The sequence below is a fragment of the Alligator sinensis genome, unplaced genomic scaffold (genome assembly GCF_000455745.1).
Source record: "Alligator sinensis unplaced genomic scaffold, ASM45574v1 scaffold1531_1, whole genome shotgun sequence".
Classification (NCBI taxonomy): Eukaryota; Metazoa; Chordata; order Crocodylia; family Alligatoridae; genus Alligator; species Alligator sinensis.
In genome coordinates, this window is record NW_005843164.1 from 48452 (window position 1) to 65692 (window position 17241).

The 17241-nt window shown below is 53.8% G+C and overlaps 1 protein-coding gene and 1 pseudogene across 6 annotated transcripts; both read left to right on the plus strand.

Moving 5' to 3' along the window:
- Window positions 1-17241, plus strand: part of LOC102379006 — a 51771-nt pseudogene that overhangs the window by 14260 nt on the left and 20270 nt on the right.
- Window positions 154-10633, plus strand: LOC102377462 (protein ANTAGONIST OF LIKE HETEROCHROMATIN PROTEIN 1-like). 6 transcript variants are annotated; one of them, XM_006037730.3, is made up of 3 exons: window positions 154-722; window positions 7464-7585; window positions 8316-10633. In XM_006037730.3, exon 3 carries the CDS (start codon window positions 8389-8391, stop codon window positions 9814-9816), a length of 1428 nt encoding a protein of 475 aa, XP_006037792.1. In that variant the 5' UTR covers window positions 154-722; window positions 7464-7585; window positions 8316-8388; the 3' UTR covers window positions 9817-10633. The 6 variants fall into 6 exon arrangements, with proteins under 6 accessions (XP_006037792.1, XP_025049930.1, XP_025049927.1 ...); XM_025194145.1 differs by having other exon boundaries at window positions 8331-10633; XM_006037731.3 differs by lacking the exon at window positions 154-722 and adding an exon at window positions 6097-6601.

Consider the following 17241-nt stretch of genomic DNA (forward strand, 5'->3'; position numbering starts at 1 on the left):
TTGCACATGTATGGGTGTGTGTGTGTTTGCACATGTGGAAACACCCCCACATACATGTATGTGGCAGGGGTGTGTTTGCACACATATGGGGGTGTTTGCACACGTATGGGGGAGGTGTGCGTGTGTGAAATTTACCTCCGATGTATGCGTGCGTTTTGTGAGGGGGGGGCGGGCATTACCCTTAGGCCCCGTGTTTGCGTGTCAGAGCGAGCGGAGGTGCGTGCGCCCACGTGCACACGGGGCGTTTGGGTGCATGCGTGACGTTCCCCCTGGACATGTGTGTGCACGTACGTGTGCCGTGACTCCTTTGCGTTGCCCCCGCGGCCCCTTCCCTCCCCTCCCCCTCCAGCACAGCCGACTCACCAGCTGGAGGCCGCTGTATCTGGAGTCAGAGGGGTCTCGGCCGACACACCTCCGTAAAGCCCAGCTGTCGGTGCTGGTCCCCCAATCTCTGCCAGGGCAGCCCTAGCGGGCAGAGCCAGCGGCAGGGGGCACTGCCAGGGCTGCGGGAGCTGGGCCAGGAGGCTGCTGCTCTGCATTCGTTGTCCCCCAAGGGCCAGGCGAGAGGCGCGCCGTGGGAGTCTGCTGCTGTTATTCGTTTTCTTGTTCTTCCCCAAGAGCCGAGCGCCCGGGAGGCTGCTGTCACCCACTCCCGCTTGGAGCAGGAGGCAGTGGAGCGGGCACGCCGGGAGCTCTCCCGCGCCGGAGACATTCAAGGAGAGGTTGGTCAGCCACCGGTTGGGGATGTTGGAGTGCTCCAGCACTTGAAGGTCTTGCCCCTCTGGCTCAGGGCCAGACCGATGCTGTATTGGGTTTTTCTCTGGTCAGATTGGTACAGACTGAGAGGGCTGCCTTCCTCTGCAGCGGGGGCACGGCTCTGCCTGGGATCTTGCAGCCCTTGCTGAGGGGCCGCACCGGGGCAGTGCCAGCTGGCGCTCTGCAGCCTGGCGGTCCTGCGTTGCCGTCCAAACCCCCGTCCTTCTGTTCCAAGGCTCCGGTAGAGCTTGTCACAATTCTCTCTTGATGGGAAGGCTTCTCACCTTTTCTGCTTCCAACCAGGAAGTCTGTTTTGTTTCCCCCCCCTCCCCCACCCCAACAAAACCGCGGGGTTTGCTTGCTTTTTTTTCCATGGAAAACACTTGATTTCGTGCCTCCCATGAAAAAAAATGCAATCACAAATTGAGTCGGTTGTGTTTTCACGCATCTCAAATTTTACTTCAGCCTCCGGACATCGCGTTCAAGTCTACAAAAAATGCCAAAGAGTGCAAAAGTGACCCCTAAAGACCGCGTCGCTCAGTTCGGCAAGGATAAATTTCACGCCGACGGGACCGTGCTGTTCTGCACCGCGTGCCGCAAGGCTGTCGATCATGTCCGCAAGCAGTCGATCGTCGAGCACATGGAAAGCACTAAGCACAAACAGAACGAAAAGAGACGACGACAAGACGCTGAAACAGCAGGTCCATCAAAATCAGCAAAGAAACAGTGCGCTGGGACTGCAGCAGTTGAGCGCTCTACAGTTGCCAAAGACCACCGGCACACCCTCATTTTGGATTTTGTTCGAATGTGTTTAAAAGCAAACTTTCCTCTGCATAAAATGGATTTGCCTGTTGTCAGGGATTTTTTGAGCAAGCACGTGAAGGGAGGCGGTGCCATTCCCAAGTCAGACCAGTTGTATTCCCACCTCCCAACTCTTTTTGAAGAGGAAAAACAGCGCCTTCTTCGTGACTTCGAGGGAAACTTCATTGCCGTGATCGCCAACGAGCCAACCGACTTCCAAAATAGATCCATTTTCAACATTTTATTTCAAGTGCTCAGGGTACATCCTCCGAGGCATGCCGACATTCCCGCGCCGCAGCTGGTAAAGACCGTGTGCCTGGGGAAAGTGAATCATGCCACCATTTCCCAAGCCTTGATTTCTTGCATGGTGGAATTCAGCATCCCACTTGAGCGAATATTGGCATTTGTGACCGACAGTGGGAGCTACATGGCGAAGGCTTGGAACGACGTGCTTTGCACTCTGTGGTCCAACTGTGTACACATATGTTGCTACGCCCATATAGTTGCTCTGGCGGGAGATACCTGGCGAGATGCCTTCAAGCAAGTGGATCGCTTTGTTGCTTTGATGAAGTCACTTCTAGCGAAAGCTCCAGCTCGTGCACAGTTCTTGAGATACCTGAAGGAACAGAGCGTTGGTTCACCAACACTTCCACCTGAACCAGTTGTGACCAGGTGGAAAACATGGTTCAGCTGTGTGGAGTACCACGCACAGTACTACCAGCTCAACCGTGGGTTCGTGGAGCAGGAACGAACGGAACAAGGGGATACATCTATTCTGCAGGAACTGGCCAGCCTGTTAGCATTAGAAGACCTGCACACTGACCTGAAGTACATTGCAGAGAGCTGTGGATGCCTGGTGACAGCACTCAACATTTTACAGTCCCAAAAATGCCAAATACACAAAGTATACAACACTATCCTGGATTTAATTTCACGGCTGGAGAATCTTGCATCATCAACGGATAATGCAAAAGGGTCCATGGCTGCTCAGAGCGCTGCTGATAAGCTGAGACAGTACAACGTGAAAAGTAAACAGCCAGCAATTGATTTTCTCTGCGCTGTCCGTGCGCTAGATCCGAAACAAATTGGTGCTGTTTATACAGATTATGAAACTGTGAAACCAGAATTAAAGCTGTCCAACGAATGCAACGTGGAGTGGCCGGTGTATTTGGGGATCGTCAAAGACGGGTTTGCAGACATCGAGGATCCTATTCAGTTCTGGATGGCGATTGAAGATCGCGTTCCCAACCTGGCGAAGTACGCGGTGGTTCTCCTCCAGCTGACGGTCAATTCAGCTGACGTGGAAAGAAGTTTCAGCAAACTCGGGGTTCTTTTCAGTGCTCAGCGCCAGCGTCTGAAAGATGAAAATGTGGCTGGGATGCTGCAGCTCTACTTTAACAGCCCGGAATAACTTAGAAAATGATTAAATTTTCTGTGCATTTGAAAAAAACCAACATTTTAGATGACCTTTGGATTAGAGCCCTGGGCTAGCCTGAGGACTTTCCGTATGCTGAAGAGGGAGAATACCTGGTATTAGTCCCTGTACCTGAAAAGCCCAGCCAGCAAGTATCTTCTGCAGAGGCCGGGGCTGCTGCAAAGGTTGAACCCCTTCCCTCACCCCACACATTAAGCCATTCCCTGCCTGCTTTGGGGCAGGCACTCACTTTGGGGGAGATTTCATTCCCTCGGGTCCCCCATCAGCCTCCCTCTTATCTGCACCTGCTCTCCAGTCTCTTCCCAGCCAGCGTGTCTCTATCCTACAATGCACCGAGATTTCTGCCCCCACCCCGGTACACATGCGCCCACCCACCCACCTACGACACAGCCTCCTAGCATTGTGGGGTGGACGCTACAGAGAGAGTGAGTCCAGTGGAGGCCATGGGGGCTGCGGTTGCAGGGGGTGAGGAGCTGGAGGAGAGGCAGTATTGAGGGTGGTGAGGGAAGCAGCTCCTGGGCTTGGCAAGGATCAGCAGGCAAATGGGGCAGGCCCCCTGTAACCCTAGCTGGCACCAGGGCAGCTCCCGAGCAGGAAGGTGGCTGTGGGGAGCAGCTGCCCCAGGGCAGACACAGACATCCTACCCTCTTATCTCAGTAGCTGAGCAAGATGGAAGTCCAAAGCCTGGCACTGCTACTGCCTGGAGCATCCTCTGCCAGCCTGCAGCGGTGAGCGGGCCCCAGGGAATGGGGACGCTAGAGTCATGGAGTCACAGAGCAGCAGGGCTGCAAGGGAGCTGCGGAGGTCCCGTCTAGTCCAGCCCCTGCCTGAGGCAGCACCAGCCCTGTCCAAACCGTCCCAGATAAAACCCATCATCTGAACTCTACAGAAGATACTGTCAGCCCTGGCACAGCACAAACATCGCACTTGACCCTGCCCCAGAGAAAGCAGGGGGACCACGGCAGCCAGCGTCCTGCTGCTGTGAAAGGTTGTTAATGCACACTCCAGAGATGCCAGGCAGAGGCTGTTCCTCCACTCCAGAGGAAAGCAATGCCCCCCCCATGTGTACCAATCTGACCCAGGGCGGGAAGGGGGGTGGGGAGAGTCCTTCCCAACTCCCACTACGGCACCTCTCTGACCCTGAGCAGAGGCGCAAGATCCTCTTGTTGAGAGCGTCCGGGTTTGGTCCTAGCAGAAGTATTTATTATTATTATTAATACAAACACACGGTTTCTAATATAGCAAATTAATTCTACATATACAAGTGTATACACACACTTTATAACCTTTATGACCTAGTAAATTATACATACGCACACAAGTGCACACACTTTATAACATGGCAAATTGCATTTGTGTGTGTGTGTGTGTGTGTGTGTGTGTGTGTGTGTGTGTATACATATATAAAGAGGCAGGGGCTTTATAACCTAACAAATTATATATATTGCACGCCTACATACACACACTATATAAGCATAGCAAATTAACTATGCACGTGCACGCAAACATGAACATACACAAAATAAACACACAAAAAAAGACAAATAATCCAAAGATGTTTGATTCATCCCATAGTCATTCGAATATTATTCATTCAGATTCATAAAACAAAATCCAGCTTTTGACAGCATCCTGAGAGCACATCCAACACTTCCCTGGCATTTATGGCTATGAGTAGAGAGATGTAGGCAGCCGTGCTAGTCTAATATCAGGTAAAGGGCAGGGCAGATTTGCACCTTAGAGATACATAGGTGTCTAGGTCTATATCTGGAGGCTGCAAGTGGGAGAGGAGCACGAGAAAACCCCGGTCAGACCCAGTCACCCTCCCTTCCAGCCTCCGCTCCCTGCTGCTGGGACACAGGCCTCAATGTACCGGTCTGTGATGTGGGCCAAGCCCAGCAAGCAGAGCTACACACCCCCTGGGCGATGGGGGCAACTAAGGGCCCAGCACTGATCACTCGCCACAACCAAAAATAACAGCAGGGATGGGAGTGAAGATCACAGGTGGAAAATGAGTGCACTGAGGGGAGACACGGAGCAGAGCTCATGGGATGGTGCTACCTGCCCTTGCACGAGTCTAAGGAGCCAGCGCACACGCACGGGACACAGGCCTGTTTGACACAGTGGGGGCATGGGCCTCAGCCCGTAGAGCAACAGACAGCACTACATACATTACATATATGTATATGTGTATGTATGTATGTGTGGGTGTGTGCATGTGTGTGTGTGGGTTTAGGTGTGTGTGTAGACGCATGCATGCATGCATACACACACACACACACACACACACAAGCAGCACAAGCTTTGGTGGGCTTAAGGCACTTCACTGAATGCTTTTGCAGGAGGTGAGAGATGAGCTTCAGCCACAAAAGCTGGAAGGAGATAGACATTCACCTATACAGTATATGCACACTGACACGTGTATGCATGCGTGCACACAGAAACAGAGGCATACGGGCACCTGAGGAGACAGGGACATGTGCTCGTGGACACATGCAGGTGCATGCGCACACACACGCATGGGCATGTAGCCAGGGGGCACATACATGCACAGACGCACATGCATGCATGGGCTCATACCCAGGGGGTGTGCACACACACGTGTATGGACATGCACCCGGGGGTATACAGGCAGTCCTCGGACTTACAACACAATTCGTTCCTGAAAACCACGTCTTAAGTCAAAATGTTTCAACTTGGAACCAATTTTCTCATAAGAAACAATGTTATAAATGGGGGATTGGTTCCAGAACCAAGGCGCGACACCCTCATTTCACTAAAAATACCCCAGAACTTTGTACTCGATCAATTATAGATGAGTAACATAGCTACATTAATGTATTTATATTGTAAAGAGCAATCATATTAATTTGGAAGGACTTATCTGAGGTGACTTTGCCCTTTATGAAGGGCTCCTGGTTGGACTTTTTGAGGGGCTCTTGGCTGGAGTCTTCTCAGCAGTCCTGGCTGCAGGTTTTTCTGGAGTCTCGTCTGCTTTCTTAAAGCAAGTGTCCAAGGAAGTTTGGACAGACGCTCTCCAGGGAGACGGGCGATGCAGCCAACTTGTTTGCTGGCACGGCATTGTATCAGATCAAGCGCTGTAAAGTCGAAACTGAGGTCAGAAAGTTGAAGCAGGGCATCAATTTATAAATGTACCTGAAAAACATCGTAACTCACCACATTGTAAGTTGAGGACTGCCTGTACATACACACACGCACACATGTGCATGGGCTTGCACCCAGGGGGCATACACACACACACACATGTGCGCGCACGGGCACGCAGATACACGCATCCCCTTGCCCTGTGGGCACACCCCCAAGACGCACGTACGCAGGGGCGGGGAGTGAGCGGGGACACCCACCCACCCCACACACAGTGCTTCTTTGTGTCCAGGCCGCGCCAGCCCTTGGTCCGCAGCAGCAGGGGCCGGGCTGCTGCAAGGGGTGGAGGCCCTCCCCCACAGCCCACCCCTCCCCCTCGGGCCGGCCTCATTGGGACCCCCTGCTCCCAGCAGCGCATCCCTCCCACAGTGCCCTGTGCGCATGCACACACACTTACATGCACGCACACACGCACAACGTGGCTCCGAGCTTTGTGGGGAGAAGGTGAGAGCAGGGCCGGGCAGGGGGAGCGGGGGGGATGAAGGCCTGGCCCGGGGGGCGCAGGCAGAACAAAGGGCCTGTGTGCCCAGTGTCTGTGGCGGGGGGGTGTGCCTGGAGCGAGGTGAGATTTACCTCGGATGCACGCGTGCGTGTGTGTGTCTTGGAGGACCAGGGCGGAGGGGGGGTAGCGATTACCCCCAGGTAACTGTGTGTTTGCGTAAGAAAGTGACCTCAGATGCATGTGTGTTTGCATGTCTGGTTGGTGTGTGTGTTTGGAGTGCGTGTAAGAAATTTACCTTGGATGCACGTGTGTCGGGGGGGGGCATTTACCCCTAGGTAATTTGTGTGTGTGTAAGAAGTTTACCTGGGGGGGGGGGGGGGGTAACTCAAGTAGGCGGGGGTGTTTTGGTGAGGCATAATGCTTAGGTAACCTGTCCACTGCCATTTAGGGAGGACCCAAGTTATAGATGGAGAGGGAGAGACTGAGAGAGAGTGAGAGAGAAATGGAGAGACAGGGGGGAGAGAGCGGGACATTGAGGGAGAAAAGGAGATATGGAGGGAGAGAGAGAGGTAGTGAGAGATTTTATATAAAATACACACACACACACACACAGCTTGAGAGAGAGACAGAGGGATTGAGGGAGAGTGATCAAGAAGTTGAGAGATTTTGGAAGAGATTTGGAGAGAGAAAGTTTGGGGTAGAAATTAGACATCGGGGGGGCAACATTGAAAGAAAGAAAGAGAGAAACTGGGAATGACAGAGATAGAGAAACTGAGCGTAAAAGAGAAACAGCGAGATTTTGAGAGAGATTCACCTATAGACAATGGACTTGCTGCGATAATCCAAAACCTTCTCTCTCTGCAGGGGTCCGTGGCCAGGCACCTCGGGCTGACGTTAACCCAGATTGCACCGGATATCCAAATACCGTGCTCTGCCAAGCAAGCTCACGCCTCCCACTAAAGACAGACACCCCCATCTCCGGACGGGTAAATTTACCCCTGTCTTTTTCCAATTTCCAACTGTTTTATATGGCTACCATAACTGATACAACAACGTTTATGGTTACTAAAGGTTTTGATGTTATTTTAATACAGAATCTGGTACCTAGGTATATGAAAAATTTGCAGGTAGTACTTAAGGCTGTGCCGTTTTAAATTGGTAGTGCGCAGTCTGGCAGAGTTTGGTAACCGCTGGTCTAAGGACATAGGCAGATGTAGGTACATTTTCTGAAAGGCCCCTTAAAAAGATGCTGATGGGCATAGCAGAGCGAGCACAGAGGGCATCCTTATCAAATAAAGCACGCTCTTCTCATTGAATGCCTCTCCCGTCTCATCACGGCGGTTTCACAGCTGGCTCAGCAGTGAGGGGTGGGCAGGGAGACCACAATCTCTGGCATGGTGGTGACCCACTCGCTGCAGCCTGGCACCCCGTCTGGCTGCCCTTCTACCCCGCAGAAGCGGTGGGGACAGGGGCAGGGCTCCCCTCAGACTGACCTGACCGCTTTCAGGGAATGGTGCCATGACTGGGAGGAATCTCCCAGCCTGACACTTTCTAAAGGTGTGAGAGGTGTGCTTAGCCACCTCTGGTTTTGTGCAAATAGGGGGCAATTGAATTTCCACACCTGTTATGGGCTGTTCTCAGAAAATGTGGCTGTTGGCTTGATCTTTCTCATGAATGGTTGCCTAAGTACCCTTCTCATTCTTGCTTTATAACCAGAAACTCCCTCCACAGCCAGCAGCCAGAATCTCCCTCGGCCTGTTTGTACCTTGCACCTCACGGGAAGCGCACCATGCCCTTGCGCAGACCGATGACCGGCAGGAAGAAGCAGGAGCCACAGAGGAGCCGGCTACTTGCCCGGCCTGATTATCAGCGAAGGCTGAGGATCTATGCTCGCGCCCAACTGCACCTGATGCACCAAGTCTCCGCCATTGCACTGTCCATCAGTAACATGATCCAGCAGCTGGGCATCCTTTACCTAGCCACGCAACGCACCCAGTGCCCCACACTCTCCCTGGGCTCTGCATCCAGCGGCCAGGTGGCCGATGAGGAAAAAGCCATCCTGGATGCCGCGGAAGCTGGGGTGCTCTGGCATCACCTTCAGACCGTCGACCGACAATTATGGGCACACACCAGCAGCACCGACTGGTGGGAGCGGATAGTCCTTTCCACCTGGGAAGACAAACAGTGGCTGGAAACCTTTCGCATGAGCCGAGCCACGTTCATGCACATTGTCACCAAGCTGTCCCCGTACATCACGCGGCAGAACACGGTCATGCGGCGGCCCCTCAGTCCGGAGAAGAGGGTGGCCATCGCGGTCTTAAGGCTGGCCACCCCAACCAGCCTCCGTTTAATCTCAAACCAGTTTGGCGTGGGAATGGCTACGGCCGGAGTAGCCGTCCGGGAAGTCTGCCGGCTCCTTCACAACGTAATGGCGAACAGCTTCATCTGCCTGGAGAACCCGCAGGAGGTGATCGATGGCTTTTGCAGCATGGGCTTTCCCAACTGCATGGGAGCACTGGGCAGCACCCACATTCCTGTGCGGGCCCAGGGCAGTCAGACAAACGTAAACCGCAAGGGCCCTGCCTCCATCATCCTCCAGGCTGTCGTTGACCATCGCGGCAGATTCACGAACATTTTCACTGAGTGGGAGGGGAGCGTCCGTGATGCCGAAGTGCTTCAGAGCTCTCCCCTCCCTGACTTGATGGAGAGCGGAAAGTATGCTCCTGAGATACCCGAAGTGGACATCCGCGGCATTGTGACCTCCCCCGTCTTAATTGCCGACCCAGCTTACCCGCTTCTGCCCTGGCTGATGAAACCCTACGGGGGCGAACTGGACCATCGTCAGGAGCAGTTTAATGACTGCCTCAACAAGTGCCGCGCAACACTAGAGGGTGCCTTTGAGCGCCTCAGGGCGCGCTGGCAAGCTCTGAGCGTGCCCCTAGAGATGGACAAGGAGAACATTAAAAGAGTGATTGTGGCGGCATGTGTGCTCCACAACATGTGCGAGAGCAGGGGGGAAGTATTTAGTGAATCCTGGACCGAGGAGGTACGGCGGAGCGAGAAAAACCCTCAGCGCAAAGTCGCGCAGGGAAAGGAGAGCGAAGTGTGTGATAGCCCCTGCATCGAGGAAGGCCCTGAGGATGAAGATGCTAGTCGCATTCGTGATGCTCTGGCCGACCACCTCCTCGCTACCTTGCACAGCGAGGAGGGGGAGTAGGGCCGTGGTGCGGTGTGTGCCAGTGGGCCCGGCTGCTCTGTGGCCTGACAAGGGCGGGGTTTGTTTTTTTTTGCAAGTGATGCAACACAGGTCACTTGTCAATTTGTAAAGTTGTCAAAGCGTATTTTTTTAATAAAGTTAGAGCCATCTATTCTGGCTGGCTGGTACAGAAAATGTCCCCTTCTGCTGAATAACACGAACCAGAGAACTCTAGGTGCGCGCAGGGAAGAGTTTGAGACAGGGGAATAGACTCTAGAAGAGACCCCTCTTATAACAAGTCTCCCCCTTCGGGAAGCATGAGTCCCTGCCTCTGCACCATGTCTGGAGCCCCTCTTATGCTCTACCTAGCCCCAAAGTTGGTCTGCAGGGCCAAGTCCCTTCACCCAAGCAGGACCCGCATCAGGGGAGCTCAAGAGTTAGTTAAAGCAATCTGGTAATTACAGACTGGGTCCCTGCTGCCTATAACTGCTACAGGGGAATCCACAACCCTCCTATTCCATAAAAACCCTGATTGGGGGGTGGGCATTGCTTCCTGGCAATGCAGAATGGGTCCGATCCTGAGGAGATGGGCGAGATGGTCTACCTAGCTTGGAAGGAGTGCCCAGGCACATATATGCAGGGGGCCACATTTTGGGATTGATCACCCTCCACTGTACAAGAGGTCTTGGGGGTTAGCTGCCCCCCCCCCCACGGGATGGTGCTGACCAGAAGCAGAGGCACCCGATGTGTGGGTGTGGGCAGTGGGGTCCCGCAGGGCTCAGTCCTGGGACCGATACTCTTTAATGTCTTCATCAGTGACTTGGACGAGGGAGTGAAGTGTACTCTGTCCAAGTTTGCGGATGACACAAAGCTATGGGGAGAAGTGGACACGCCGGAGGGCAGGGAACAACTACAGGCAGACCTGGACAGGTTGGACAAGTGGGCAGAAAACAACAGAATGCAGTTCAACAAGGAGAAATGCAAAGTGCTGCACCTAGGGAGGAGAAATGTCCAGCACACCTACAGCCTAGGGAATGACCTGCTGGGTGGCACGGAAGTGGAAAGGGATCTTGGAGTCCTAGTGGACTCCAAGATGAACATGAGTCGGCAGTGTGACGAAGCCATCAAAAAAGCCAATGGCACTTTATCGTGCATCAGCAGATGCATGACGAATAGGTCCAAGGAGGTGATACTTCCCCTCTATCGAGCACTGGTCAGACCGCAGTTGGAGTACTGCGTGCAATTCTGGGTGCCACACTTCAAGAGGGATGTGGATAACCTGGAGAGGGTCCAGAGAAGGGCCACTCGTATGGTTAAGGGCCTGCAGACCAAGCCCTACGAGGAGAGACTAGAGAACCTGGACCTTTTCAGCCTCCGCAAAAGAAGGTTGAGAGGCGCAGAGAGCAGATTTAGACTGGACATTAGGAAGAACTTCTTCACAGTTCGAGTGGCCAAGGTCTGGAACGGGCTCCCAAGGGAGGTGGTGCTCTCCCCTACCCTGGGGGTCTTCAAGAGGAGGTTAGATGAGTATCTAGCTGGGGTCATCTAGTCCCAGCCCTCTTTCCTGCTTATGCGGGGGGTCGGACTCGATGATCTATTGAGGTCCCTTCCGACCCTAACATCTATGAATCTGTGGGGAGTTGGGACGACTGCCCCGTGCCAGCCGCCAGCCACCAGCCACCTTTCATGGTTGTCACAACCCTAAATATGGGTTCTGGGGCTCTCCCGTGTTTTCCTATCCCCCGGTACAGAGGGTACCTGGGGCGCTCCCAGCCATGGAGCACTTAGACACCTCCACCCTCCCCACTCCACCATGTGTGCAGTGCCTGGACCAGCCCCAGCCCCCTCCCCACTACCCCCAAGCCACGGCCAGGAAGTGGCCACTAGCTCCTGCCCCAGCTTCCTAGAGCAGATGAACCCTTCAGGCGGCTGACTGGCAGGGGAGAGGGAACACCCACAGTTTGTAGACAACCCACAAACCTCCCCCACCCTTGCCTACCTGGAGCACAGTGGTCCATGCACCGCCAGGACGCGTGTCCCACCTCCCCGTCACCAGCTGTACCTCGTTCTCTACCCAAAAATTATTTAAAAGTAGTACATTACCAGGACATAAAAAATGATATTAAAAATATAGAGATTCTAAGTGGAAAACCCCCCACAAATTACCTTTGCAAGTTAAGTCACAACATAAAGGGAGTTTCTGCAAATACAATCAAAGCACAAGTACTGCTCCACTCAGACTCCAATCAGACCCTTAATTAGGTATTAATGAGCCAAATAAGTCAATCTATTAGGGCACTGGCATACAATGAATGTCACACACAGAAACATCTCTATCCATACAGCTATGGGGGTTCCTGGATTCCCCCTGGATCCTGGGAGTCTGAGGGGCTGCACAGGGTCTTGCGGGGGTGGGTGCCTATTTTGGGGAGGTGCAGTGGCAGTACAGTGATTGGTGGGGCATTCCCCACTGCCCCCCCACATGCAGGGGATATTGGGGAGCCTGCCAGGGATCTGGGGGGCTGCATGGGGTCTTGAGGGGGCTCCCCATTTCAGGGGGCACAGTGGCTATGCAGCTGTCAGGGAGCAGGAGTATTCCCTGCTGTCCCCTGGCATGCAGGGGATCTGGGTGAGATTGCTGCTGGGGGTGTGCATTGCATTGTGGGAGGGGATGCCCATTTTTGGGAGGCTGCAGTGGCTGTATGGTGATTGGAGGTAGGTGGGGGTCCCTGCTGCCCCTCCATGTGCAGGGCATCTCCCAGGAGCCTGAATGGGGTCTTGGGTGGGCAGCCCTATTTTTGGGGAGGGTGGTAAGTGGGAACACAACTGGTCTGATTTGGGAATGGCACCACCTCCCTTCACGTGCTTGCTTAAAAAATCCCTGACAAACAGGTAAATCCATTTTATGCAGAGGCAAGTCGGTGTTAAAACGCATTCGAACAAAATCCACGATGAGGATGTCACAGTGGACTTTGGCAACTGTACTGCACTCAAATGCTGCAGTCCCAGTGCACCGTTTCTTTACTGGTGTTGATGGCCCTGCTGTTTCAGCATCTTCTCTTAGTCCCTTCTCATTGTTTGTGCTTAGCACTTCCAATGTGCTCCACCATCACCTACTTTCGAATGTGATCCATAGCCCTGCTGCACGCAGTACAGAACAGCAGTCCTGTCGGTGTGAAATGTATCCTTGCCAAACGCAGCGACACAGTCTGAAGGGGTGAATCTTGCGTTCTTTGGCATCTTTTCTAGAATAGGATGCGATGTCCAGAGCCTGGAGTAAAACAGGAGATGCCTCAAGACATGAGGCCCTGTATGCAGGGACAGAGTGAATTCTTGTTTACTTTTTTCCCCACCCCCCGCCATAGAAAGCATGGAGTCAAGTGCTTTCCATGAAATAACGCAAGCAAGCACTGCAATATGGTTAGGGGGGAGGGGGAGGACTTCCCAGTTCCAGTATGGTTAGGGGAGAGGGGAAAAGGATGTCCCAGTTCCAAGCAGAAAAGGTGAGAAACCTTCTCACTGTAGAGCAAATTGCAGCAAGCCCTACCAGAGCCTTGGAACATGGGAGTGGGGGCAACACAGGACTGCCGGGTGCCCACTGGAACTGCCTGCAAGGCTTGCCCCGGTGCAGCCCCTCAGCAGCTGCTGCAAGTTCCCAGGCAGAGCCATGCTACCGCTGCAGAGAAAGACAAACTCCCCCAGCCTGTACCAATCTGACCAGGGGCAAATTCATTCCTGACCCCGATGCAGCATCGGTCTGACCCTGAGCCAGAGGGGCAAGACCCTGCAGCCAGGCCCTCCCAGACTGTCTCAGTAGGAGCATTGGCACATCCCCAACCAACCTCTTGTTGAACCGCTCCAGTGCAGTACAGTTCAAAGCTTCCTTGGGTGTCCATCCCGCTGCTCTCTGCTCCAGCTGGGAGTCGGTAACAGCAGCCGCTCAGGTGCTCCTGGCTTTCTCCCTCGGCCCTGGGGGAAGAACAAGAAAAAAAATAAAGCAGCAGCAGTCTCCCACCATGCACTTCTCCCCAGCCCCTTTGGGGAGAAAGAATGAAAGCCAGCAGCCTCCCAGACCTGCTTCCTCCAATCCACCCTTGCCCACGCAGTGCTCGCACACCATTCCTATTGGCTTGGCTTGGCTGGGTGCAGCAAGGGCAAAATGGAGCCCAAGGGTGCAGTGAGCTGGCAAAATTAAGGCCCGGGATCTGAAAATTGAGCCTGTCCCTACTGATTGCCTGGCTCAGGAGCCCTGAGCAGGGCTTTTGGATCCTGGAGGGCTGCAGTTTCCCACCTTACCCCATGTGGCCCAAGCTGCCCACCCGTACACCCCTACACTGCACCCCGCCAGCCCTTCTCCACCTCCCCCAGGCCTGGCAGTGTCACCTGCACCCCCTGAACCCTGTGGTTTCCCTACTTCAAAGGGGAAAACCCATGTTTTCCATCCTTTAAAGGGGAAAATTTGCATTTGTCTGCAGGAAATGGAAAAGCAGGATGCCTCCTAATTAGTCTGCTCCACAGTTCAAGACACATGTAGATGTGGCCTGTCATGCCCAGCCTCCCTCCTTTGCTCCGTGAGCATATTCTGGGTTTTTTTTCTTAAATTTAAACAAACAATAGAAGGGAAGTACGTGCTATTGTGTATCATCTACATTTTTACAAGTATTCCAATAAAAATAAATTCCTGCCCACATAAAGCTCTGAATTTGTTTGAAAGTAACATTTACACCACATGAAGTGTGCTGCAGTTCATTGTTACCCCCCTAATCAAATAGTTCAGTTCAAATACTTGTGGCTATTCGGGTATAAAATTAGCATGGGGAAACTGTTTTGTTTCATTTACTAAACAGAAAAGTCAAATAACCGTGTTAAGTACAATGTGATCTGATTTAGGGCATTGGAAAATTTTCCAGAAAAATTCACATCTCTGCCCCAAAGATTGTAAATGCCTAGGAAACCACCTGGGAGAAATGAGATTTAAAATTGCCCTGGCTCTGTTCACCATCTCTCTCGCAGGGTACAATTTCCAGGCCTAGAAAAAGAACGAAGCTGTGCTCACAGGAAGTGCGTGCCCAGGAAGCCCCCAAGGAAAGGCACGTTATTCTGTAGAGGGCAAAAAAAGGCTCCAGAAAGGCTTAGCAGCACATCCTGGGAAACGCCTCCAAAAGAAAAAATGCCAAACGTGGTGAAGGAGGCACAGCTTTCCCCGGTTTCCATATCACAGCCATTCCCCATGAGCCTCCTTAGACACGTAACCCTTCAAGCCCCTGGCTCTCTATAGGGGAACCCACGCCCATGCCCCCCACCCCCAAGTGATACGTGCACAAACCTCCTAAATCACCCAAAACATTATGAGGCTTTTGGGGCTCAGGGATGCTGGGACAGCGGGAGGTTATGCTCAGAGGATTACAGGCAAAGCCGAGTGGAGCACGTGCCGGAGACATTTGGGATTTCCCAGCGTGATTTGACGATAGGAAAATGAAACATCCCACCCTGCAGCCAACAGCTGGTCCAGCAAAGTGCCTGGTGTGGACTCGGCTCTGCTAAAGCAGGAGGGTGCCCGTCTGCTTCAGCCCGTGTCACTGAAGAGGTGCTGCAGGTGAGCCGTGCCAGCACCAGGAGACACTGCCATCGTCTCTGTACCCGGAGAACTGGGAAAGCTGTTTTCAGAGCAACCCCATGCCCAGGACAGGGTGCCCCCACGTATGTATTTATGGATGTCTTCACATCCTGCCCCACGCAGAGGGCTCGTGGCAACTACCATCAAAGCAGCAAACAAGAGGATTTCTCAAACACTCAAGAACAGCAAGGAAACCCTTCCACTAACCCACCCCCATCGCAATACTGGAAACCTTTACAACCCCTGCCCCACTTACTTTCATGGGCCCCCCAGCTCCCACCACCTCACCTCGCCTCTCCTGCAGAGGGGCTGCAACTTTCACCCCTCTCCCCCAAAACCTCACCTTTCTCCTCCTGCTCATCTCAGCAACCACAACAGTCATTTCAAGGAACCCTAACAAAAGAGTAAAAGGACCCTCTTCTCTCCTCACCTTGGGCGATGCCCACAACAACCACAGCTCCCGAAGCACACTAGTCCCCCATGTCCCTGATGCAGCTTGCAACCCCAGCCACGGGCTGTTTAGAAGACTGCTGGAAAGAAATGCCCGTCCCCACTGTCATGCGAAACCAATGCCGGACAACTGTGAAATGGGGAGAGCATATCAAACCAGGTGCTACATGTGTCTTACATTTACTCCACTTCATGGAACAGATGGAGGGGAAGGGAAGCGCTGGCAGAAACCCATGTCAGCGGCGAGGGTCTGGTCTAAGAGTTTCCTGGTGCCTGGCGAGCTTAGAGCTAGGTCCGAGGCTCTTCCCACACTGGGAGCCGTGGGAGTGTGAATGCACTGGTGCACTTGGATGTGGGACAGTTGTTTAAAACTTCTCCTGCACTCAGCACAGATGCAATATGGCCTCTCACCGACGTGCACACGCTGGTGGACTCAGAGGTGGGATAAGTTACTAAAGCTCTTCCCACACTCATCGCAGAGAAATGGCCTCTCCCCAGCGTGGATGCGCTACTGTTTTGGGAGGCTGGATGATGCAGTAAAGCTTTTCCCACTCATTGCAGAGAAACGGCCTCTCCTCCGCGTGGATGCGCTGGTGGACTCGGAAGTGGCACAGTAGTCTAAATTTCTCTCCACACTGGGCGCAGTGAAATGGCTTCTCCCCCACGTGCACGCGTTGGTGGGCTGGGAGGCGGGACAGGCGAATAAAGCCCTTCCCGCGTTCGGCGCAGCGCTGCAGCTCCTCCCGTGTGGAGACAGACGCCGGCGGCGCGCAGGTAGCGCGGGCGGGTGACGCTCTTTCCGCACTCACGGCAGAGGGCGGCCATCTCCCTCCTGTGCTTCCCCGTGCGCACCGAGCTCCTTTTGGCCCGTAAAGCTTTCACCATACTCTCCACGTATACACAGCTCCTGCCCACTGCCAGCGGTGCTCTCGTGGCTCCCCGCGTCTCTCTGCCCCCTGAATCCTTCCCTGCACACCAGGCTCCTTTGGTGCTTGGCTGTTCCCTCTCTCCATCGTGCAGGAAGCTGGTTTCTGGCTGGAACCAAGGCCAGGCGAGCAGGCCGCTCTGCTCAGGCCGGAGAAGGGAACGCACAGATTAGTGCCTGTGCTGCCGCTGGAGAGGAAGCCATGCGCAACTACGGCGGGACAGGAAGGACCCAGCAGTACCGGAAGAGGCGGGACAGGAAGGGGCTAATCCGGCCGGAAGCAGTGGGAGACGAAGGGCCCGGGCGCGCCGGAAGTGGCAACACAGGAAGGGGCTTTGGTTCTTCCGGGCGCTGACTGTGGGTCACGCGTGCGGGGCACGTGGGGGCTGTGGGGGGCACTGATCGCTCGCTCTCTCTCTCTCTCTCTCTCTCTCTCTCTCTCTGTGTGTGTGTG

What these genes read in the sequence shown, in the direction of transcription:
- LOC102377462 (XM_025194142.1), top strand. Translation starts at nt 1,253, where the DNA reads ATGCCAAAGAGTGCAAAAGTGACCCCTAAAGACCGCGTCGCTCAGTTC.